The following is a 25,611-nucleotide window of genomic DNA, read 5'->3' as shown; positions in this document are numbered from 1 at the left end:
TCTTTCGAATTGAAAATTACTTCTGAACTTTCAAAAGTTCCTACTCTAAAATTTATATATCTGATTTAAAATTGGTATTCCTCCGAACGGAGGTCCCTCAGGGACTCACTCACGGATGGGGCCGTGGGTGAGTACGGGTATTGGCGAACCCGGGGCGACCCGAAGCGCCATTTCAGTAGTTTGAAGTTCTGACTTCAACTACTCTTGTTCAACTCTTGTCGGTTAGACCGCACTCGTGTGCGGGGTTAGCTTGGCTCTCGTGAGCTGGTATTAGGTTGGCTCTCGTGAGCTGGTAGATTCGCACTCTTGTGCATATTAGGTAGGCCGTACTCGTGTACGGGGTTTAGAGTTTGTATCTCGTCGTTTCTTTATTCTCATCGTTTCTTCTCATCATTCTTCTCCTATTCATCGTATTCTTCTATTTTTGTTCCTGCATTGAATTGAGACTAATTATGATTTGTCTGCTTCAGCTGGTGTAGGACAGCTGGTCTTATTTATCATCCACCGAAAACAACGCATCGACCGAAGGCGCCGAATTGAAAGAAGACGCCGTTTTATTTGTAAGTTAGTATTAGTTGTCGAGTAATTATTGTAATAGATTCATTTTGTTAAATTCGCTTGTTGATTTGGGTCACAGCCTTCTGCTGTGCCAGTGATTTTTGCCCACAATAATTGCTCGACTTGCGTGCGTACATTAGTTATTAAGATAGTTGATCGTCGTTGTAATTATGTCGAGTAATTATTGCCCTAAATTCACTTTGCTCGACCCGATTGTTAACTCTGACACAGCAGAAGGCTGTGTCGGACCTTGCTTGCTAGTTTTGAACCGGTCCACGTTGCGATATTCGACGTGGATGCACTGAGAATTGATGGTCAGGGAGCAGTACTCGCCAGGTAGAACCCTTCCTTCGTAAAATTGTCTGCCTAAGTCATGTCGACGCTGGCGTGACTCGCGCCGGGAGCAGGGGTTTCATTCCTCATAAGTCTTTCCGTCGCCTTGTTGCGTCAGCGTTGCTCGTGGCGGGTAGTTGGGGTTAGGTTGATCTACCAAAAGGTGGAGGCGTCCCTGGCCATCGTTCTCTGTGAGGAAGCGTCGGGTACCGTACTGGTCGGCAGATAGCTTGTAAGCATTGTACGCGTCGCGTAACCCTTGAACCAGAGCCTTCTGCTCTGGTTCCGTTTTGTTTCTCGCTTTGAAAGAATCAGAGCCTTCTGCCTGATTCGTTCTTGATCCCCCGTGGATCGGAGACTTCTTCTCCGATTTACACCTTTCTCCCGCAATAATTACTCGACATACGTTAAATGGAAAAGTGAACTTTTCTTTCTGTGGAAAAGTAATCTTTTCCATTTAGCGATCTGCGAAATTTAGTTTGCAAGATTATAAATCGTCGTTGTAAGAAAGGGAGTCAGAAGGAAGCGTATTGAATTCCTTCTGGCTTCCTTTCGGGTCTCTTGTGCAGCAACCTCCTCGTGGTGAGACCTGGGCAATCGGTATTGTTCTCTGTTTGTTAGAACTTCTAGTATCTTACAAATAGAAAATAATATCGAGCTAATAGCTGCTCGTTTAGAATTTGCATTAACATTGTAAATTAGAATTTAAGACTTGCTAGTTACAAAACTTGTGTATTTTAATTTAATTCTACATGAATTTACTTCAGTTGGATTTTTTCACTGTTTTTGTGTCATAGTTCACGAGTTGAGTAACCAAAAAAATTATCAGAGCTACAATTCAAGATCTACCCAACGCTACTTCGCGCGGCTGCCTCTTTAAGTTCCTGCGGGCATCTTTCGCGTTCAGTAGTTCTCAGGCCAGGAAAGAAGGCTGCCAGTAATCTTCAGGTAGAAAGTATCAAATTAGTCATCAGAAAGAGAAGAAATACTCGTCAACACTGCACATGGTACCAGCCACAATCACCTGTATGCTACCACTCGACCTGCATACGAGACGGCCCATACCATTCTACATTTTAATTCGGTTTTGTTCTATTTTGTATTGTACACGTTTACATTGTAGTTTATTTAGTGAAAAATAAAGAATATTAGTTACAACGGTCAATGTGTTCTTCTTTCTTCACCTTGGACATGAATATTCCATATTACAATTAAATTGAGTCTTCGAAAACTTCGGGAAAAATAAAATTTTTGAAATTGGCGCGAAAATTTAGTGCCACTTCTTTTGCTGTTATGTTCTCCTAATACAAAAGTGCAAATTTTTCGAAAATTTTCTGAAAATTTCCGATTGTCTGACTTGTCGTTGACTTATACTACTGAATTTCGTGCCACCTCCTTTGCTATCATGTTCTCCTTACTTTTGTATTAGGAGAACATGATATCGAAGGAGGTATCCGAATTTCAGTAGTACAAGTCAACGTCAAGCCAGACGCTCGAAAATTTTCGAAATTTCAGTAGTACGAGTCAACGACAAGTCAGACGGCCGATATTTTTCCGAAAATTTTCGAAAATTTAACTTTTGTATTAGGAGAACATGATATCGAAGGAGGTATCCGAATTTCAGTAGTACAAGTCAACGTCAAGCCAGACGCTCGAAAATTTTTCGAATTTCAGTAGTACGAGTCAACGACAAGTCAGACGGACGAAATTTTCCGAAAAATGTCGAAAATTTTCGAAAATTTCACTTTTGTATTAGGAGAACATGATATCGAAGGAGGTATCCGAATTTCAGTAGTACAAGTCAACGTCAAGCCAGACGCTCGAAATTTTTCGAATTTCAGTAGTACGAGTCAACGACAAGTCAGACGGACGAAATTTTCCGAAAAATGTCGAAAATTTTCGAAAATTTCACTTTTGTATTAGGAGAACATGATATCGAAGGAGGTATCCGAATTTCAGTAGTACAAGTCAACGTCAAGCCAAACGCTCGAAAATTTTCGACATTTCAGTAGTACAAGTCAACGACAAGCCAAACGTTTGAAATTTTTCGAGTAATTGAACTTTATATTAGGGGAATATGATATTGGAAGAGGTGGCTCGAAAACTCGAAACATCTTGGAAATTCAGTAGTATAACTCAACTGAAGTAGGGAGTTCGGGAAAATTGAGGGTTCAATAATTAAATATGCAGATACGTCTTTTTATTACATTGTCTTTATTTATTCATTGTCAATAGTTACATGAAATGATGTGTTAAAATAAAATATAAATGTTTACATTTGATGTGGATTGCGCGTCGGTAACCATGTTATCGCATATGATAACGTGCAGTTATTTAAAGTCAGCGTTACCTTGTGGTAGAATCGAAGGCAATTGGTAACAAGTATCCGCATATGATATGTAGGATGTAACACAGAAATGATAGGTGCTCTAGATTCTCGCGGACGCGAGACAAAAGTGAAGCTGGTTCCGATTTATGCCACAGGCTTAGTAAAAGTTCTATTCCACGCTAAAAAATTATGTAGGTTCTGTTCCATTCTAAAACGTTGAATCTGAAAAGGTAGCTGTACTCAACACCCTAACGTGAGCACTCTTCATTTCCTCTGTGGAAAAACTATGGAAGTTTCTTACGATTAATTCATCACAATTTTATTGTGCAATAAAATGTACATTCCATCGAAGAAATGTGTACAATTAATATAATATCAGAGAAATCTTTGGGCAACGAATTCCAGTTATAGAAGAGCAACGTGTTTTTTGGATCAATTCCGTACATCACTCTCTACAGAGGACTAACTAACGCGTCCAATACGATTTTCTAGCCGATTTCTACTCTGCCCTATGATGCTGTAAATTCTGCAAATACTTCTTTACAGACTCCGGATTCAATGATACAGACTTTACAGCAAAAATTTTTTGTTAGAGATATTAGGATATCTATTGATTAGTTCAAGAGCCATCTGTAATACTACAAAACTCTAAATTCCACTGTTCTCATTGGGCTAAATAATTGAAACAATTGAAACGCATTAAGTATTTACGAACAGAAAATTATATATAATCAGACACGCCTGATTAATACAATAAGACCCGCACGATCAGATATGATCAATATGTATAGTTTTTCTCATATTATGCATAAAACGACTGCTGTACATACATGGATGGTACAAAATTAAATATGTTACAATTACAAATCTCTGTGATTAAATGCTACAGAACAGTTTTACTATTAAAAGTTACCTTAAAAGAGGCTCAGTTACCTATCAAGAAATTTTGGTATTACACTTAATTACAGAGATATACGATAGTAACACCATTAACTTTTACACTTCATACATTAACACTCAGTTATACAGAAGAAGGAGAATTATAAACTCATGTCATTTGTACATTTCTCTACCTCGAGTCGTGGAAAATAAAGAACCACCGCCATTATTCATCATCTCAAGCTGTTGATATTTAAAAATGGGAACAAAATTGATAATGCAATTTTATGCGGCATTATTGACTGTGGATTCATTCGTTTGCACGAGTTCAGTAAGAAAAATAGTTGAAAGCTATATTAATAATGTTAACAGCAATTTGTATATTTATAACATAAATAATAGCAAGTAGTTATTTTAATGGTACTAATGAAGACAGTTAATTAAGTACACTGTTTAGATACGATTCGTAGAAGCATCCTTATGTAAGACTGTAATAAGTTCTTTTTCCCTTCGTTTATGTGTATATATCGAATATACGTACATATATAGACCAATATCTTTTCTTTTTTCTTGTTTTAGTTAGTGTAGCGACATAATATCGCAGAGAATAATTTTTTCGCTCAGTGACCTCGAGGTCATTCGCGAGCGTAACAATTTATGTACAATACATATACACGGCTCTTCTCAATTACTACTTCGTTATAAATTAGTGAAAAAATAATGCTGCTTTGGCCATGGTCTGCGCATCGGTAATTATTCACCTATATCTTCGTTGCTAACACCTACATTTTTTAATGCGGTCTCTTGATAATCCTCAAAATGGTAAAAAAACTCGAATCTTGTGATCTTTTTCTTTCTTTTTTGTTATCTATTACAATCTCAATTTGAATATATATATATTTATATATTCGCCACAATATATGTATATTATTTTCTCTAACACTCTGTTCATATTGACAGCGACCAATAATATATTTAATACTTTGATTATTATCACTGTGTGTATTAAGACAAATCTTTCTCTAAAGCAAAAATGTTTTATGCTCACGTAACTTTATTTCTCTTTCGCTTTTGAAACATCTCTTGATTTCGTTATTCTTTTCTCTTTAGATTTACTGTTCCTCAGAAATAACACATTTTGACACATTATTTAAAATACTTATATGTCTCGAGTATTATAAAGCACCAAGTACCTGTAACTTTGGTATGACAACAGAACTGTTCCCTAATTTTATCTCTTTCACTACACAATGTACATGTAACTAAGACACTGTCTGTTCTGGTAACACGTAGACTCTAACAAGATTTCTTTCCAATCGTCGAAATCAAATAGAAAACGTACAATGGAATGCTTCGACTTCTTCGAAATGTGTTAACAAAAAAAAAGAAAAAGGAAATTTATTCGCAAATGATTAAAGAATGAATGTGAAGTGTAGAAAAGATAGGCGGACATGGAATGTAGTTGTTTGAAAATAATTTAAAGAAATTCGGCCAACGTGATACGTAACGTTCAAGTACAACTTATTATAGTATTAAGAAACACGTGACACGCTGACATGTAAAACATGTTGACATTAAAAAATAACATTTGATTCTTATCAACACTCTCATAGATGCATTCTGTGATTATTGTAATAATTATGTTCTCTTATCATCCATTACAATTACAGGAAATTAAAAAATTATTCCTTACGAAGGCATGTGTGTAACATCGAGGAGCTCGTAATATAAATTAAGATATAGAAGCTTTTTTAATCGATAGAATTATTTAAGCTTACTTAGTTTCAAGTACGAGGATAAACTGATCTTAAAAATGTACTGTACAATGAAAAGTAGCTGTCATGACGACACTAATAAATGTGTATATAACAAATACAGTTCCGCTATTGTATTACCTATGTCCGTTAAATCCTCTCGTATATGTTTATGCTCCAATAAATTAATTATTCACGTTGCAACAAATAAACAACGATCTGTACATTTAATATAAAAATTAAACCTAAGGACGGAAAACAGAAAACGCTAAGACTAATCAGATATATTCGATGACCCCTTATAAAGACAACATTCAAAATGACTGGCAACACTTAACCCGTCATATTCAATTCTAACGAACTTTACCATCTTTAATGCAGAGAACAGCGGGTCACCTTCCTGTATAATGTAGTATCGTAACGCATTGTGTTAATTAGCATTTTAAAGAATTCTCTTAAATTACAATTTCAGGGATACTCTTTTGAAACAACCTCTTGTGCAAAAAGTGTTCTTTTTGTTTACGGTATTGATATAAAATTCCTTATTTATATCTTGGACTATCGGGGGGCGTGGGTTGAGTGCTTGCCCTCTGCTTCTGTCCAGTCTTGAACGACATCTTTTTTACAGGTCTAGGTGAAATTCCATGAAGTGCAGTACTATCTGGGGTGTCATTGCTGAACCATACTCTGCTTCCATCAGACACTAAAAACAAGACAAGGAAGACTTACTTTCGTTGGCGTTGTATTTGCCAAATTTAAGTCAAGCTAAACGATTACGTGTGTAGCTAAAAATGCAATTCAATTAACACGTGGAAGTAGATACATGGTACTAAAAGTAAACATGCAATTTGCTAAACCAAATCTAATCATAACAAAGTACTCTTATGCTATGTATATGTATAATCGTTAAAAAAATGTATTATGTGAAATGAATTTTAAATAACAGTAGCAATTATTTGACATTTTCTTAAAAATAAAACAAGCACTCTAGACACAAAACACCATGATAGCGTGTAGATATTTTTGCGATTAAATCTGGTGTAAAATATTTACATATTTGACTTTCCAGGCTGTGAAGAGGATAAGATGGTTGAATTTTTAAATAAAAACATTCACACATTTTGCAAGAAGCTAGTTACAACATAGAATGCTGTGTACAGTTTCAAAAATTCATTGACTTGTGAAAGTTATAACAACACTTTTAGTGTCAACTACTAACACACTTCTAAAATGCTATATGTATGAACATAGTATTGTATTCTCTATCTATAAAGCAATATGAACAAAACTGGCGTATGTAATGAGATATGAGTAGAAGGAAACTGTATAGGTCTATGCCTAATATGCACATAGAAAGGGAATTTTACCTCTGAATAGATTGTGTAAGACTGTTAACAAAAATATAATTAAGAAACATGTTAAACATATTAAACAAAGAGCGTTTGTAATATATTTTTATCCAATCTTGTCTTTGAAGGGATATATTTCTGACCGTATGCTAAGCATATTGTAATTATTTCAGAGTTCAGTAAAGTTTGAGTAAATCGTGTGATGTTTGGAAAAAGATAGAGGCACCGTCACTCACAGTGAAAATCGCAGTGTGTATCAATGGATATTTAAGCTAACTAATTTAGTAATAGATTAAGGATTTTCACAAAAATTGTTATCCTCCTACTAAACTTAACTAAAACGTCCGTCGATACATTATGCACGAATTTCATTATGAGTGACTGTATGATCATAGAATTAAATAGCTTAGAGTTTCTGTTTGACTAGACTCAAGGACAATGTAGACGTCTGTAGTAAGTACTAACATATTATAACATATAGAACCACTACCAGATATAGTCTATAGGAAAAAGAGTAAACAAAGGATACACTTCGTATAGATAGAACGTAAACAGCAAAGGAAAAAAAATAAATAAATTATAATACTACCTTGTCGGATGGTGTTACAAGGTGGGTGGGGGTTAGTGGACTGAATTAGTCACCTCTATTCGCGCGATTATCACTGCTTGCCGCTGATGAACTTCGCAGTCCGGATCGACCCTGATGCGAATCTATAAGCGCTGCTGCGAGGTTTGACGATGCTGTGGATTGCACGCTTGTTGTAGATCCTGACAGTGTGATATTGATAATAATAATAATAAACAATCGGTGTATCATGCAGAAGACTATTGAAAAGGGGGTTCGCTGTTGAGCATTTATCGTACATTCTAGAGAGAAATCTATGTCTCGGGGCTGCTATGAACAATGAGAACTGTGTGCATTGAATTAAACTGCAAATAAACACGATCTGCGCGTGTGGCTATGCCTCTAGATTGAACTGGAATGTTTCTATAAAATGTGTATATGTATAAAGAGTTCTACGGATTGTCTTCGTACTAACATATAATAGATAAACTAACCAGATACGGAGGAGGCCCCACTGAACGGACTCGGTGGTTGTACCGGGGAGTACACGTTGGCTGTGAACTCCTCGAACGTTGTAGCTTCTTTGTGATTTCTCATGACAGTGTCGATGGACCTCGCTCTCTCCTCGTAACTGTAATGTTTTTATATTACCAAGTAATTAAAAGTAGTTTAATTATAATGGTCACACCGAAAAATGGTGTACTCACTAATGCTGATACAACGTGAGCGTAGATCGTTTTGCTCTACTCGCTGCCAGAGCCGTTGTTCTCACTAACCCCGGCAAAACTTTGTCCTCCACAATACATTCGTCAAACAATGGCCCAAAAAATGGAATTTCGGGTTTTCGAGAGATCTGTATTCTGTACAAGTTATTGTGCAACGGATAGATTACTATTAAAACATCACAAAATTCAGTTGGTATGATATCCCTACGATAATCTCTCCAGTGTTCGGACCAGACTATGTGAATTTCATCGTTACCAAGGTGACGAGTCTGAAACAATTTCACCGTAAGGTATTTCCTCGGTTTATTTGCATTAAATAGTAGTTACCTTCTGCAATAAACTTTCAGGACTGTCTGAAGGCATCCTTGTTGCTACATGAAAAAGAATTTCAGTAAAGGATGTAGCAAAATACGGTGCTGTGACACCAGACGCTTTTCCAGGCACAAGACCACCGAGAAAACCCGTATGGGACTCAAGCTCGACTTCCCAGGCCAATCTAGCGATGAAGCTCTCATATTCTTTGCTAGCAGTGACGTTGCTCAATATAGAGTTCTTATCCTCCTGTCCTTGACTGACATAGATCACTGCTATTTTATGCGTTTCCCTGGACCGTTGACTATCGAGATTCCGCAATTCTCGTAACAGCTTCTCATTTTTCGAGAGTAAATGCAATTTTCTACGTTGTTCCCAACCGGATAGACCCAAATGCGAAAAGAGAAGGCGGCAGTGATGAAACGGTGCTGGAGGTGGACGACATGAAGGCGGACTTATTGCTGAGGCACACATGCTAAAATAATAATAATAATATTAGATAATAGCGAATAGAATCAAGAATGACCAGTTTTATCGAGACACAATATACCTAATATGCTGACTCCAATTGTTGATATGCTCTTGTTCTGCGTTCCTCTGACTGAGAATGGTTGCAATAGTTTCGCTTTCGAGGTAGTAGCCTTGGGGAGGATTTGCTGGTTCATTAAGTGCTATTTCTGGATTGGTTAATACTTCTGGACTTGTGTGTCCTATGTACTGTAAGAGCTGAATATAGAAACGTTAAGTATTAAGTATATAATCATAAGACATTGTTATTATTATTTTAATTCGATCGACGAGTTATTTAAAAATATTAAAGCTTACATCATCTAAGTTATCCATATCACTCGCACCGTTCGCGAACGTAGGTAATACATGAGGTTCACGATGTCGCACAGTATGTCGAGGAGTACACGTTTGAGACGTTATAACGCTGCTCAAATCCTCGCTGTGTGGCTTTGTTTTCCATTCAACTAAAATAGAATGGATTTGTATTAAACTGAAATCAAGCTGTAGCAACCGAATTAATACGAAATATCTCTATTACCATGCTTTGTAAATGCTATCGGAATATCATCGTCAACGGATGGTTGACTGTATAAGATAGAACTGTCCCATGAAGCTTTCCCTGCCAAATCTCTTAACAAAACTCGGACCAACGATGGTGCTGTTGTTAACCCAGCCGTGACACCACCTCCGGGCGCATCCAGAGCTGCCAATTCAACGAGCGACATTATCACGGAATTTGATAACATTAATAACTGCATGTTTGGAGCGTGAAAGATAGCGGATGACAACTCGTCACCGTCGATTCCTGGCACATCATCCAATTCGACGACCAGTGACGACAATCGGGCTGCTCCAATGCCCATCGGGAAGTGCCCCAAATGATTTATTAAATGCATCATTACCTATAATTTTAATTATGCTATAAAACTAATGCTCTGGAAAGAGAACGGTCTATAATGTTTTACCATTTTTGCTGCCAGCTGAACAGACTGAATACTGCCTCTACGAGGTGATTTTATGGACGTTTCGTCAGCCAGATTGTCCAAAGTAATGTCAGGATCGAAATCATCGTCTTCGTCTTCGTGATTTCTGCTTGACTGTGATAAACCTTTACCACCTTTGTCTTGTACTATATTGTCCAAGACCTGCGAGCATAGCATTCCAGATTATTTATATAAGATAATTACGAGTGTGCGGTAACCTGAAAATGTTGGGTTCCGAAAGTATGTATGTCGGAGATTGAAAACCTCTAGTTTTTCAAGAATTTCGAGAACCTGTACGACATTTCGGACTAGTTTTATTTGATGCAACCATGGCTTCGGATATTTTGCTTAAGGAGTTTAAAACCGATATCACAATGTTGGTGAATACGCGACCTAAACTATAGATAATGTGTATAGAGACTATATTATAGTCTCGAAACGTACTTTTCGAAATTCTCGGGAATCACGGTATTTTTAATCCCCGAAATGGCTTCAGGACCCGTCCCAAAAAAATTCTCGACCCGATATTTTCAGGATCTTGCACACCCCTGAAGATAACATAGAATTATCAATTGCCTTACACATACGCAAGATACTAACATTGAATAACGTCATTAACAATGGTTTTCCCTGAAACACGCGTAATAAGACGCTTGGACCTAGATGCATAGCCCATTCACCCAAACAGAACAACATTGATATTATCAATTGACCGCGTCTGTCTCGTGTACTCATATATCCAAGCGTTTCTGACAATATCTGAAACGAAAATACACAATTATATACAGACCAACATTTAATTTTTAATCAAATTCTCTGACGACACGCACCTGAATTATCTTCGATGGCACATTCGGATACAATTCCAAGAGGATATCAGCTTTATCACATAATAGCAGAAGAGAATCACACGCCACTTGGGCAACAGTGGCGTGACTGGCCTAAATAATGAAAAGCATAATTTTTGAGTTCGATACGTTTATATACAACTAACACTAGAAGTACCAACCAGTGACACGTGTACATTTTTTATAATACACACACAAACAATACACTTAATAATTTTTTGTATGTTCAATAACCGCAGGATAAAAAAAGAAATTCATTTTAAATTGTTTTGTCTGATACTTCTAGTATTAACATGTTTTTGTTGGCACTACGTTAATTAGTATTAAACAGAAAGTACGTTAATCACTAATATATGGGGATAAATAAGATCGAACACTAAAATATTGGTGGACATTATACAGACACATGTTCGTGCAATAAAACCATGCAATGTTGACAACATCCTTAAAGAAGACACGTAGACATCAGTCGACAGGTAAATACTGTAACAACACATAATAAGGGACTCGACAAAAGTTTGTTAATCCAAGAAAAACTACCTGATCCATTAAGGGGAAACAGAAACCAGCTCTGCGACGCTCTGCCCCTTGTATCCGCTGTCAATCAGACTCAGTGGAAGAGATACTGAATTTTTCACTACTACTATGACATTTACTACACTTAACGGAAATATTGTTAGGTAAATCCACCTAAGAGATTGCAACTAAAAATTCTATTAATATACTACATAGCGCACACTATTTTACTGAAAAGATATGTCCCAAGTGCAAACTAATATTATCTAATTTAAATAAATATATATGTATATACATGCAGATTCTTCTAAATTAAAAAATAAAACTGATCGAACAAAATGTGTTTTTGCTACCGGTAACAGACTCAAGAGGCTCACCCGTAGCGCTAGAAGAAGGACCGTAACGGATTCTGGAATTCTCGGGTGTTGATTTTTGTGGCATAGTTCTCTGTAAACGAAAATGGCGATACTTGAGAGCGCTACGCATCTTGCAATACCGGTCGGTTCACGTCTACAACTTCTTAGGAGTATCGTGATTATATGTTCCTAAAATAAAACGATTCATGTAATACATACATATATATTTATATATACAATGTGCGTATAAATTCAGGTCACTATATCCAATTACTTTTGCGTCTGGACACGTCATGGTTACAATATCTGTTGCAGTGGGTTGCAGAACAGGTAATTTGATTGTAGTGGCAGGCAATGACAATAAAGATCCAATTATTGAGACAGCTTCTGTCCTCGGCGCCTATAATCGTTCATTATTTATATTTCTATAATTATGCATAATATTATCGTAAAATTAAAATATGCAATTTTTACAGTACCCCAATGTCCTGACTGCTTAGTATCACATTAGCAGCGTGAATGTAGTCCAAAATCAATAGACTGGAACCGGGAAGATTCAAACTGAATAATCTCGGTCCCGTATACTTAACAAGCACGTGCAACACTTTACTATCGTTGCTGACGATACCGTTGTGAACTGCACGATAAAACAGAGTCAAGTGTTGTTTTGGTAAACTGATATCCTGTGGCTGGATCGTTAAAAGACAGATCAAACGGTATGCTGCTAGTTTGCCAACTTCGTACTGGTCAGGTAGCTGTATCGCCTGCAAGCACATAATTTGCTCGATTAGCGTTGCATCCTCTTTCAGTACGTTATATTTCATAATTATTAACAACCTTGAAACACCAAGGGGCAATCACTGTTAACGGTGGTATGAGTTCTGGAGCTGGAGGGGTCGCTTGATTGTCTCCAGACACGCCTTGGTTTAAACGAATCTATTCGACACAAAAGAGTAACATTTACTTAAGTTACAATAGCTTCACCTCTTCGTTGGCATGGACAAGATATCTCGTTGTTCGTGTAATGTTATGGACATAATATTTCGCGATTTTCGACGCGAAATATCACGTCCATGTCAACCAAGAGGATTAATAATTATGTCAACTCGTATAATGTAATAGATACTAACTTTTACGAGTGTTTGTGTTAGCTGCACAAGGTAATCCATTACTTGACCATGAAGAATGGGATCTTGAATGTTATTTACATCCCCTAATGCTGACAGCATACGTCTCCATAGTACCACTGCCACATCGGGCAGCCATCCCCGAACTCCACCACCTGCCATAACAGATCTCCTTTCTGATGCGTCATTAGTGTCTGTGAAGTAATAATAAACATTTGGTGTACAAATTCTTCCACCGAAATGAATATATAAGATACTCTCATCTCACACGCTCGCAATCAGTCAGGAATTCGAGAAAACAAAATCTCAAACGCAAAAAGCTACAAATAATTTCATACACATATGTATTCATTTGTAAAACGTGAATGAAATAAATGCGTCAAAATTCCGTCCGTGTAAATGGGAAAACGGTTCCTGTACACACGGGCATAGTTAATTCGCAGAAATATAAGCAAAGCGTATGATACAAATAAATTATTTTCCGAGCGAATTAAATATATTATTGTTAGTATTACATCAATGAATTATAGATCAGAGCATGAACATTTTGTTGGGAGTTTGTGAAAATGCTCGCACACTGTTACCACTTGAAAAAAATATCTGATTTTTATAATTGTATGCGGGTAGAGCTCCACAAGTCTACTTACCGATGCTACTGCCATCAATGTTTTCAATTTGAATGGGGCTGTCTTTGTTGCTGTCAACCCCGCTGCTGGGCGTTGGAGACGGGCAACGCGGCGATGGTGGTTCACTATCAACAATGACAAGGCTATCCAAGGATTTAGCACGTCTATTGGGCAACATTTTCCTGGTGTATCCCGACGATGATGTGGAGCCGCCTGATAGCAACCGAGCCATGTCTTGCTCTATCGATAGGGGGAGTACTGCGCGTGTGGAAATTGTTCACACTTAATACACAAATAAGCCACAAACGAGCGAGAAGAAATGTATATCTTTAGAGGGCGGTTCTCATTTGACGGCTCGTCGACTGAAATTAGGAGAGCAAGCACAGGGGAAACGGTATTGCGAATGAAGGGGATGAAGGGAAGAGAAAGAATGAGACGAGATAAGTGTCTGGCTGACACTGGACTGGTTATTTTTAAACCGGTGTCAGCGTCCAAGCGAAAAAGTAAGAGACACAGTTATAAATAAATTTGCACGCGCTATCAGCAACACAGATGGCACTACCGAATTGCAAAAGTCACCAGAACTCAACCGAAATAGAGAGGGGTAGAGATATAGAATGAGAGCAACCGGTTGTAAACTATGATATTTACCAGGAATACCACTGTGTACAGTGTGTGTACGGTTTCTGTGGAGCTTCGAACGAGCTTTTGCATTGTATATCGTGTTATCGCTTGCACTACGTGGAAGAGGTCGAACCTTCCTCAAATCTCGCATTGGATGATCTATTTTGGAATAAAGAGATTTAGAGTCGTTAAAAATAGTTTATTAGGTGTACCAACAACTTGTTCACTATTTTCCGTTAAATTCGGGAAGGATATTTTCATTTTTACTGTTTTCTTTTTTGTTAAAAAAACTAAAAAAATAGTGGGTGTCCCATTGGTACATCTAATACAATTCAAAGAAAAAATTATCTTTGTTCTATACCAATAACATTTTCTTTCGAGACTGTATGACTTTCTTGGTCAACACTTCCTTTGCGCGGTGGTTGCACACTTCCGGTAGACGCAGCACGACTTCCGACACCGCGACGCTTTTTAGTCTTTTGTTCGCTTAGTCTATCCAATGGTAGATCATTCAGATCCAGATTGTACACGTGCCTAGCAAGTACCCTTGTCAAAGTATCCAGTGTTTTCTATAAAAAAAAAATTAAAATGATTATCTTTAAGATCATTTGATTTAAAAAAGTTTATTGATTTCACTAATTTTTTTCTTCAAATACTTATTTCCTTCTCAGAAATGAGTTGAAACAAACTGTCGTTGCGGGACTTATATTAAAATTATAATCAATTAACTTACGGCCCATTCTCGAATTAATTCTTCCCATTGGGTCAAAGATGTCAACACCTCCAGAAACTGATCCCACAACTGGGTAGAAATAACAACGTTTAAGTTGGCTTTAATCCACGTAACAATTAAGGTTTGAAATATGGCAGGTGCAAGTTTGCCACCGATACTGTCCTGAACCTTCCGTCGAGACGATTTCTCGTTTAAAACGAGCGACGTGATTTGTAGCAATACCCTAAAAAGAACGATGAAATTAATAACATGCAATGCCAGTATAAAAAAATATTATATATATATGTATATACCTAAGCAGTTGTTCCCAAGTGCCTGGTTCTAGTCTAGAATGCATAACGACATAACGATACACATTTAACACTCTTTTACAGCTATCTGTTTGCTCTTCTAGTAGCGTCAGAGATGCGTTCGGTCCATAATTTTCTAAGAAAAATACATTTGAAGCCTGTGTGATGAATACTTGTAGAACATTTTGCAATCCCGCTCTAATAAACAAATTTTCTCTGTGTATAGCACCGAGGTACGAATCATTTCTCAATCGCGTTTGACGATAAGATTCAGATGGACTTCTGTCGAAATCGTTCCCATCTTTTTTGAAATTGTCTTCCAAGTCCCTGTCCTTATGTGTATCCAATGGTTCTAGCATGAATGGAGGAAGCTCCTTGTAACACAATTCAAGAATCTGTTAACAACCTCAACTGCTTTACTGTTCTACTTTACGAACACTTCAATTCGTTTACTTACATTCATCTGAATCCAATCTTTGTAAACAGCTATAGCCTTTCTAATAGCACCAGCATGATTGAAGTCCAAAAGAAATGCTTGTCTATATAATTCATGTACAAAATTCACGTTGTCTCTGTTACCGTAGAGAACTTCTCTGACAAGAGTAACAGCCGAGACAGTATTATCTTCTTGATTTTGATTCTCCTGTTGAGATATAGTTGATTCAGGAGACAGCAGAGTCGAATCGGCCGAATTTTGTGTAACCGAGACGCGACGGAGTTCCGACTCCGCGTTTTCTTCATTTGGAGTTGTGCTAAAAAAAAAGAAAGACGTGTAACAAGATAAGAAGCTCCTGTACAGGCGTACGGTATTCGCTTTTTAAGATTGAACTATAATACCTATGTGAAAGATGTGCGAAGAGACCATCTTTTCTAGCAACATGCGTAAAACTAGCGACCCACTTAATCAACGCAACTTTACACAATACATAATTATCCTGACTTTGATTCGTTGGTTTGCGCATCGTAGGCAATTCTAAATTAGGTTTGTACAAAGAGAAATTATCGTCGAACTCAGGACAAATGTGACGAAGGTATGTAGCTTTAAAACGTTCTAATAAAAACTGGAAGGTCTTGTGCTGTCGCGTAGATTTATCTCGCCATTCTATTTTTACAACCTGTACCTCAATTAGAGAGAAAATACAACGTTAATAGTGTAATAATAATAAATAATGTGACATATGCTTTAACAAATTTTGTGGACATATCCGTACCTGTGTAACCATAAATTCAAGTAACGCTTCTAAAAATCGAACAGTCTCATTGTCAAGAGGCTTTTCCCCACTTTGCGGCGGTAAAATGGGTCCGCTGTCAACCGGAGTGACCGGACTCTGATTTGAACCATTGTCATGGAAAGTACTTTGCGACAATTGTGTATCGTAAAATTCCTTCTTATCTTTATCATCAGAACTAATTACTTTTGCATGTTTATTCCTTCCATCCACCTTACGTTCAGACTTGTAGGGGGATGGTTGTTGGGGTGGAAACCCTGGTACCAGGCTTGCAAACATTTGATGTATATGTTCAGGTGCATTTTCGCCGAGTGCTTGGTACCACAAAATGAAATACCTAAAATAAATTTTCCATTACTTGATATTCATTACTTTAATTGAAATTTACTAACTTCTGCAAACGCATACAATTGATTAAAATTATCTGTGTACCTTATAGCTTGTCTACGAAGTTTCCAACTATTACCAGGGTGTAAAAGTTTTTGCAAAATCCTTGCCAAACTGTGACACTGCCATCTCTTATTAAGTAGCTCAGGGAGAAGCGTCAGAACTTTCTCTAAGAGCTGCAACACCTGCTCCAATTCCTCCCTATGTGCTTTATGGACTATAAGAAAAATACTTTTTTTTACTAAATATATATATATACATATCATATTTTTCATGATATTTTCATCCTATTCTTTATTAACAAAGACTAAAAATAATAGAAATAGCACCGGGTCATAAGTATCCTAAGCACATGCTAGTTATACTAAAGGATATATATCTATAAGACTGGACACACTGATCAGAGTAATGAAACTGCAACATGCTTGGGACATGTATGTATATATTCATCCATCTTTTACTCACCAATGTGGAAGGAAAGTTCTGACAGCAAAATAGAGAGAAACAAGCAAATAGTAAAATAATTATAATATTGGGGTAATACAAAAATGATATTTAATTTCCACGCATTCATTACTTCTATAAATAAAACTGCATCTGGTTGCACTGATAGAAATAGATATCGCAATCATATCCACATGTATATGCAATGCAGTTGTAATTTACATTGTTAAACCTAGATTTGTTTATATCTAGAAATAGTCTTACCTCTCTGCCGCAGGTTTGCTTCAGCCGAGACAAAACAATCGTAGAGAATAAAATAGACATGGCTGAAGTTGCCTTCAAAAAATCCTTTTGCTTCATCAGTGTCCACATTTTCTGTAACATAATGCCATTCATTTTTCATTACATATACGAAAATCAGACACAAGATTCATTTAAATCTGGAATTCTTCTTATGTTGGGTTAATTTTAAATGGTTTTTATTTCCATCCTGATTACTAGGGAATCTACAATAGAATATTCTTGCAATTATTTTATTGTGTTGCTCCTAGACTGTAGATATTCATACAAATGCATATTTTTATAGTAAATTGATAAGAAAGTGATAACAGATAGGTAATTTGTTTTGCTTTTACAGGATTTCAACAATATATTATTTATTTATCATATGGTCAACTATTTTGTAATATTTGTAATTTAGATATTATAAATAAATGTTTCACATGTAGCAATCCAACATAAGAAGTCAGAGTTGTACTATTGCGAACAGTTTGGCTTATGGAAAGAGCTGTGAAATCTCTATGACATCACTGGTCTTATGCTAATATTATACAGTAGGTAGAAGTTCACATTTCCTTCTATGTTTTCATGTATTTTTATGAACACTGTATTTACGTGTAATTAAGTATAACCATAACAACAATGTTTATCATCCTATAAGTTCTAATTAAATATTTAGTATATTATAAATATTGAGTTCAAGGTCAAAACTCAAATTTATTTTTGCTATCCTGTACAAAATATTTTTAATTTACCTTCCTAAACTATTCCTACATAAATGATATTATAGTGTGTAAAAATTATATTGAACTATGGTGTCTACATTTACACACACATTACTATCTATACGTAATAATAATGTAACATTAGACAGAACTGGAGGCCATGGTAGATTGGTTAATGTGGTCATGCGGTTTGGTGATTAGATACCAACCACCTATGAATATTACGACTATTGTAATTCTAATTGTATACTAGCTGACTGTAGTAATTCTTTAAAAAAAAATTTAACAATGTTTTCATAAAATAAAAACTATTTTACAAAAAAATCTTCGGTAGTGCAAAGACAACAAATAATGATCATTATCGTTGAAAAATACATTAACTCGATTCTAACTTCTAATTTACATAGTGTATAATTCTGCTAAACCGTGTCGCGACACATTAGGAAAAAAAAAGTATTGTAACTTCGTAATAACAGCTGACAACGAAATACGACCGAGTATATATTCCGATGAAGAGAAAAATTCGTTGACTCGAATTTTCAACGTACTCTTGAAATTCTACGATAACATTAATAACGTCTCGGTGCGTTGACGCGTAGGCGGCAAATGCTAACAAAATTGTCGCCCCCCCTTAATCGTGTTCGTGTTCATTAGCTGGAAACTGGTTATTCGCGGTTAATGTCTATGAACCGAATTAACGTTCAAACATCTAATTACAGGATGCGACGAGGTGGACAGAATATAGTTGACTCACCTAGTACGATCTTAAGATGCTTGAACCTAGTTGCGCTATCTTTTTTAACATCCTGAATTTTCAGTGTTGACTTTTTGACGTCTACATGTAGTTTTTTGCTGAACATGGTTCAATGCGAGCCGCCGCCGGCCGCGACGACAAGAACTTTCATCGATGGAGTACAATGTGGTCCTCATGGATACGGGCCGACTAACTACGCACTGTCAACATGTCAGGGACTTGAAATGCACAGCTCGTTTTATCACGGTTTGGCGTCAAATTTCGCGAGTGCACACACCTCCGATCAGATGTACGTGGCAGCCATCTTGACATCCTCGCCGCGCACTGCTCATAACCTGTCGGGGCAATGACATCATCGTCCGTACAATTCATGCGTTTCTTTTACCTCTTCGATTTGAAATTTGTTCGAAAATTACACCTACGCGAGTCGATTATCAAAACGATACTTCGTTTCTCGTTTGTCGAGACAATTCGACCTCAATTAACCACTTACAAGAGCAATTCAGGCTACTTCGCGAATGTCGAAACTGAATTTTTTTGAAAGCTGCCGCCACAGACCAAATGTGGAATAGACCAATCGCGTAATGTAGTTTCATGTTATCGTTGATTTTCTGGTATATGCTGCATCTAATGTTACCGACAGCCACACGTGTAGGTATTTTTAACAGAAAGAAAGGGATTACGATGCTGTCAAATTTAAAAAATTTAATCTTCATAGGTCTTAAAAAAGATTCTAATAATCTGTAACAATTCAAAACGGATTCGAGTTCACTAAACAAATTCTTTAAACTGTTTTACCGACTAATGGTAACTTGATAAAAAATTTAATTTTACTTTATCTCAATTAAACACGACAGCAAAATAACTTTACACTATAATTTATTAGATGGAATATCATTTTGCAAATGTTATTTGCCAAACCAGTTGTTTTATATGATAACTACATAGTTTGCATTCGAATTCTACGTTATCCACTGAGTAGTATTGAAAGTCACTAGACACCGATTCACATGTGTCTTCTAATCTAGGAATATTTCAATCGGAAGTGACGATTGTTCATTCAAAAGATTTGGCGGCATTATAATTGTACATTATGTCACAAACCGATAAAATTTGCATGGAACTGGCTTTCAATAAAAAGATTAGCTACAGTCAACGACTTAAAGTGAAAGACTTTTGGGCATTTTTTGATGCTGAGACGCCATTAAAGCCATATAGGGTATCATCAGGTAACGCCATTAGATGCTGCCATTAGAGATTATTAAGTAAATTTCTTCATTCGAGTACATATTATTATAAAAATTGTGTGGCATTTAAATAAATTGGCGTCTTGTAAATTTTTATAAACCAACGACATACCAGTGACATTTTGTGCACGGTACGGTTAGTGTTTAGGATAAAGAAATTCTAATCATTGTAGTCGCGAAGAAAATCGTACGGAAAGGGGTTAAATGCAACAGATTAACATCAATTCAGAGTTATTGTAACGTACAGGTAAAGATCGGTTACGAGAAGAAAACAGTGATGAGCAATCTTCAAAAATACCGAAAACAGTATGGCAGGATCAGTTCAAAGTCTTCCAGGAACACGGATTAGATAAAGCGGCACTTGCAGCGACCGAAACTTGCAAACTATGCAGTACTGAGACTACCGATAGGTGAATAACAAATATCTTGGATAAAATATCATGTACACATTCTATGTACAATATATGTTAAACAGTTCAGAATTAGCGGACATGGAGAAAGAACCATACGAGCAGCTGTTGCAAGATATGAAACACTTCGATGACAAACTGAACGACAAAACCAAGAATAGTCCTTCGAGAAAACATAAAATGCCTCGCAAACCACGCACCCGTGATACCCGTGATACACGTGGTACACCTAAGGGTTGTTAACCATTCTGTCAAAGATCAGGCATGTACAATTTTATTGAAATGTTTTAGTTGAAATTACGGTAATTGTCTTCTTTTAATTAAAATAAATTGACACAACGTTAGAAAATCGGTATAGCGAAAATTTGAACAATTATATAGACAATTTCTTTTATTAGACTGGCGGACCTTTATGCAAAATGAAAGCTACCTGCATCGACTGTAAGAAACAATCTCTGAAGAAATTTGGTTTCCTCGTCAAAATTAAAGAAGATATTCTGGGGGTCGTACTTACGCGAAACACCCTGTACGGTTACGAGAATGGTCCGCTGACTGAGGGTTAACGGACAGTAAATAAATATGATTTGCTTGCGGAAGATGGATGCACGGCGTTTTTGTACGGATTTCGCGTCCACGCCATCATGTTCCTGATACCGTTTACGGTGTATTCGGCCCCGTCGCTGCTTCTGGCCTGTGGAATTGGAAATTGGAACAAGTTAGAATATAGATGAGCGGGATATAACTCACGGTTCCGTGGTTCCGAGGAGTATCGAATTTCTGTGGTGCAGGCGGTCGACGTTGTTCGGTCCGAGCAAGGTACCCCCTGCCACAGGAGCCATGAATGGACCCGAGGATGCTGAGGATCCTTACATGACATCTGGTCCCCCCTCGAGTCTCTCGCGTTACCCTCTTTACTGCCACTTCAGCGCGCATCTTTAAACTTAAGCTCGTGTTTAGAGGGCGGATTAGGTTGACAAATCTTACAGGAAACGGAGAACATTTGTGCCACTGGCGTGGGTCCAGAATCGTGAAAAATGTTTGCCAAATTAGCGGGTGTTGGGAGGTAATTCGTCATTCTACCGCCCGATCTCTGTAATAAAGCTGAACTCTCCTTAGTCTCGACGTCTTTCGAATTGCATTGTCTGCAATGGTCGGATTTGGGTTTCAGAGACCCGTGTTAACTGTGTCGTACAGGATGTTGCATTCTGATTTTTCAACACGTGAGAATCTCTTTCGGGACTTCTCAGTCCTATTGTGAGATTTCGGAATTTGATATAATTACGTGATGTATATATAAAAGTAAAAATCTACGGTATAGTTTAGTAAGGCTTCAAGGGTATTAACACTATTAATACTATTTTCAGTAGTTGTACTGTACCAAAAAGGAAGCTTGAGATAAATTGTTGCTGAAGGTAAATTGTTGGTTCACTATTGAAATTGCTGTTGTCGTTGAAAAATCCCCTAAAAAGTCTTCAGCCATGGACCCACGGGCTTCTCAAAATTATGAAATAATTCCTAGTCGACGAAATCAGTTGTTCCCCGCCAATAGTTTATTGATAATTGCGAGTTTCACCGTGTAATCGCCAATTGGAAAGACTAATAAAATTTAATAAGTCTAACAAACGAGATGAACCAGAATGCGGGAACGTTAATCAATTTTGACACCATTTAATGACCATCTCAATGCAATCAGAGTAATACTATGCAATTAAAACTGAAGAGATAATCATTTCGATAAATTTGAATATAATATCTCTCGAATGGAGGATGCAACTGATGAACTATGCACGCAACCTGATGTAAGCTATTGATACCGATTGTTCGCGGTTATTCTGGTCATGTACGCATATTGCGTATCCTTCTTTTCGAAATAGAAAATTTTCAATCTACCGGATCATTTGATCAAAGTTATGAACAAATATTTATAAAAACACGGTACGGTAACAGTTACTCTGAGCATGTCCCGTTCATTCTGTACTCATTAATTTTAATACAGTAGGACTTCGTTTATGCGAACTTATTGCGGGGCCAAATCGTTCGTCGAGTTCGGATAGCAGAAGCTCGATTATACTGACGGTGAACTGCGGATCTGTGCGCAAAATAAAATTGTTGTACACCAATTGCAATCTATAGGAGCTCAGTAAAAATTGATTTCGCTCATTAATAATTTTTACACGTTAAAAATAGTAACATTGTTAAACTCTTTCAATCTTTTTACTGTTTCGAATTACAGCTACTCATTTCCGCCACAAACGCATGAAATCCGCAGTCTAGCGAACAGAAACTGCATTTTGTACAAGCAAAGAGATGACCGAAGTTCTACCGTGGAAAGACGAAACCGACCGTGTCCAGGCGCTAATCGTCGCAACGTTCGCGCGAAGATCAATAAACAACCGCCGACCGGATAGAGAGTCGGCGGCACCAACAACAATTTACAAAAGAAAGAGCGTAGCAGGGATACAAACAAAAGACAGTCGGAGCGCGGAGAATAAATGAAAACCGAGGCAGGATTCCATCCGGCTATCGACGCGCGTCGCGTTATTTTCACGAAGCGCGCGCGCGCGCGCGCGTGTGGAAACAATGAGGGAGGTAAAAATAGAGGAGAAAGACGATGGAAGAGAGACAAAAGCGCGGCACAGCGGCCCGGGATGAGGGGTCGTTCGACACGGGCGGAGGAAGGGGGGTCCCGTTGACGGAGATTCGACGAAGCAGAGATGTTTAATCGGTGTTGGCCCGCATCAGGTTGATCGAGGGCCCCCCAGCCGGGCGTTCCGAGGGCGACGCCGCCGCCGACGACGACGACGACGACGACGAGGACGAGGACGACGACGATGACGATGACGATGACGAGGATACCAGGGAGTGACAGAGAGCCAGCGAGAGGGACCGGGAGAGAGTTGCGGGCTCTATGATGACGGCTGGAGGGAAGGGGGCGTAAGCGGAACCGGGGTGGGTACCAGGGGAGAGGCTGCGCCGTGCCGATGAAGCGAACAATGGAGGCGGGATGCTCATTTGTCTGCGGGCATTGTTGTTCACCCGGCCGGAAACACGAGCTCCGTGCTCTCCTTTCTCTCTCCCTCCATCGACGGCCCCCCTCTCCCTCCCCCTACTCTTTTTCTCCGTTCCTACCCGCCCCCCTTTCCGCTCGTTTTCAACTGGACCACCGTGTACCCCCTACCCGAGCTGATCTTCGAGCCACCGCACTACCAATCATATCTGCGATTTTCAACACCGATCGATCTTACGGCTTCCTCTTTCCTCGAAACTCTTCGTCGGGCAACGACGCCCGATTCTTCCTGTACAATCGATGCCGTGGGGACGTTACCATCATGACACGTTCAGCGGTTGGACTTGTTCATATTTTTCACAATTGCTTCAGAAATTTAGGGAGCAAACTCCGAACAATACCTATCGCACCTAACACGGTCTGGCCTGGTGCAATCAAATTTTGAAACACCGGTCAGGTCCCTGAAGGGTTAACGCATCATCTACCGGTGATTATTTCAGAATTTTTGAAAATCCATGGCCCACCATTTATTTTGCGGGTACTGTGATCTTTGTTGTTCGTGGTTTCGTAGAAGAAGAAAAATGTGGTATGTCTGTTGCTCCTCCGATGGCTACATGAGCCGCTTACAGGCTAAATCGATTACGCTTGATCGACGCTTGACCTTTCCTATTTAGTACGGAACCTCCTTAATAATTAAACGCAATACCATTGAACGGCAAAAATTACAAACAACTGTTCACGATGAATGTATACAATTTCATTGATTTTCTCTGCTCCTCATTTTGTTTGAAGAATATACTCTGGTATTCGCGCACAAGTAGCACGTGGCATACGTGACAGAAGTTCCCGTGGATATTTATAGACATTAAAGAGAGTAATATCTTCTAATAACAAGATTAAGAGGCGTCAGTAAATATTCTTGGAAAAATGCGTGCGTTCGTCAAAAGCCCAGATTAAACTTCTCCGAATGTGCAACATCGTTCAAACATATTCCATCTACAATTACCATTTCTTTTGAAAACGCGAATCATTGCTAACAGGCCTCTTGTACGACGCAGATTTGTACAACACAGCAGAAATTTTCCGTTCTTGTTCGTACCATTGTTTATTATTTTTTATTTCGTATCATTCTGTTCGTGGAAACATGCATAAGAGAAATGTGTCGCGACGAAGCATTCTCCATTTGTCTGCGGCAGCAAAACATTGAACAGGATTCAGAACAGGATATTCTAATGTTAAATATACGAGCCAAACTTAATACTATAAAAAATGGATCCTAGTATTCCACAAAATATTAGACGTTAACGTCTAAGCAATTATTAATGTCAGTGAGAAACACCAGTTTCATAGCTGTTAAGTAACAATTACATCGTTGGATCTTTGTGGAAAAACAGGAATTATTTGCATTAATTGTAAAACGTACGAACCAAATAGGACACAGTGGTTTTATTAAGTTTCGACCCCGGTCTCCCTTACTGTATTTGGTACTGAATTTCCTAATTGTTAATTGGAACATTTGGAGGGTTCCAATTGTTGTTTTTACAAAAGCTTAGTTGTCTAAGTTTATTGCAATACAAACTGTATGATTCGTACAACATTGACTCGCATAAGGAGGACCGTATCCCCAACGTTATACGGGAGTTTATTGTTCGTCGTACACGTACGCACTTCAATTCTAGATATGTGTGCACCGCGGTTCGAATACTTTCTTG

General features: G+C 37.9%; 1 protein-coding gene across 16 annotated transcripts; it reads right to left on the bottom strand.

The window, feature by feature from the left end:
• Positions 1–3,523: 3,523 nt before the first annotated feature.
• Positions 3,524–19,699, bottom strand: LOC143361328 (putative Rho GTPase-activating protein CG5521). Of its 16 annotated transcripts, XM_076800644.1 has the most exons (30): positions 19,513–19,699; positions 19,236–19,435; positions 17,742–17,852; positions 17,499–17,516; positions 17,079–17,250; positions 16,629–16,983; positions 16,255–16,538; positions 15,875–16,169; positions 15,421–15,812; positions 15,128–15,350; positions 14,756–14,963; positions 14,422–14,553; positions 13,792–14,028; positions 13,148–13,338; positions 12,855–12,953; positions 12,497–12,781; positions 12,292–12,417; positions 12,039–12,206; positions 11,128–11,238; positions 10,898–11,056; positions 10,280–10,459; positions 9,853–10,216; positions 9,630–9,778; positions 9,355–9,530; positions 8,820–9,279; positions 8,475–8,761; positions 8,262–8,398; positions 7,845–7,970; positions 7,221–7,241; positions 3,524–6,556 (listed from the first exon to the last, which is right to left on the bottom strand). In XM_076800644.1, the coding sequence occupies exons 2-30, from the start codon at positions 19,339–19,341 to the stop codon at positions 6,396–6,398; spliced, it is 5,733 nt and encodes a 1,910-aa protein (XP_076656759.1). In that variant the 5' UTR covers positions 19,342–19,435; positions 19,513–19,699; the 3' UTR covers positions 3,524–6,395. The 16 variants fall into 16 exon arrangements, 15 of the variants coding, with proteins under 15 accessions (XP_076656759.1, XP_076656758.1, XP_076656767.1 ...); XM_076800643.1 differs by having other exon boundaries at positions 19,236–19,699; XM_076800652.1 differs by having other exon boundaries at positions 7,845–7,943; positions 19,236–19,699.
• Positions 19,700–25,611: the final 5,912 nt, after the last annotated feature.

This window comes from Halictus rubicundus, chromosome 15 (assembly GCF_050948215.1).
Source record: "Halictus rubicundus isolate RS-2024b chromosome 15, iyHalRubi1_principal, whole genome shotgun sequence".
NCBI classification, from domain to species: domain Eukaryota; kingdom Metazoa; phylum Arthropoda; class Insecta; order Hymenoptera; family Halictidae; genus Halictus; species Halictus rubicundus.
This window is presented reverse-complemented; position numbering and strand designations above follow the sequence as displayed.

What these genes read in the sequence shown, in the direction of transcription:
- LOC143361328 (XM_076800643.1), bottom strand. Translation starts at nt 19,341, where the DNA reads ATGTTCAGCAAAAAACTACATGTAGACGTCAAAAAGTCAACACTGAAA. An exon ending in TTCGCACATCTTTCACATAG is followed by an intron (nt 16,170 to 16,254) that starts GTATTATAGTTC and finishes CTTTTTTTTTAG; the next exon opens with CACAACTCCAAATGAAGAAA. An exon ending in CATTGATGGCAGTAGCATCG is followed by an intron (nt 13,339 to 13,791) that starts GTAAGTAGACTT and finishes ATTACTTCACAG; the next exon opens with ACACTAATGACGCATCAGAA.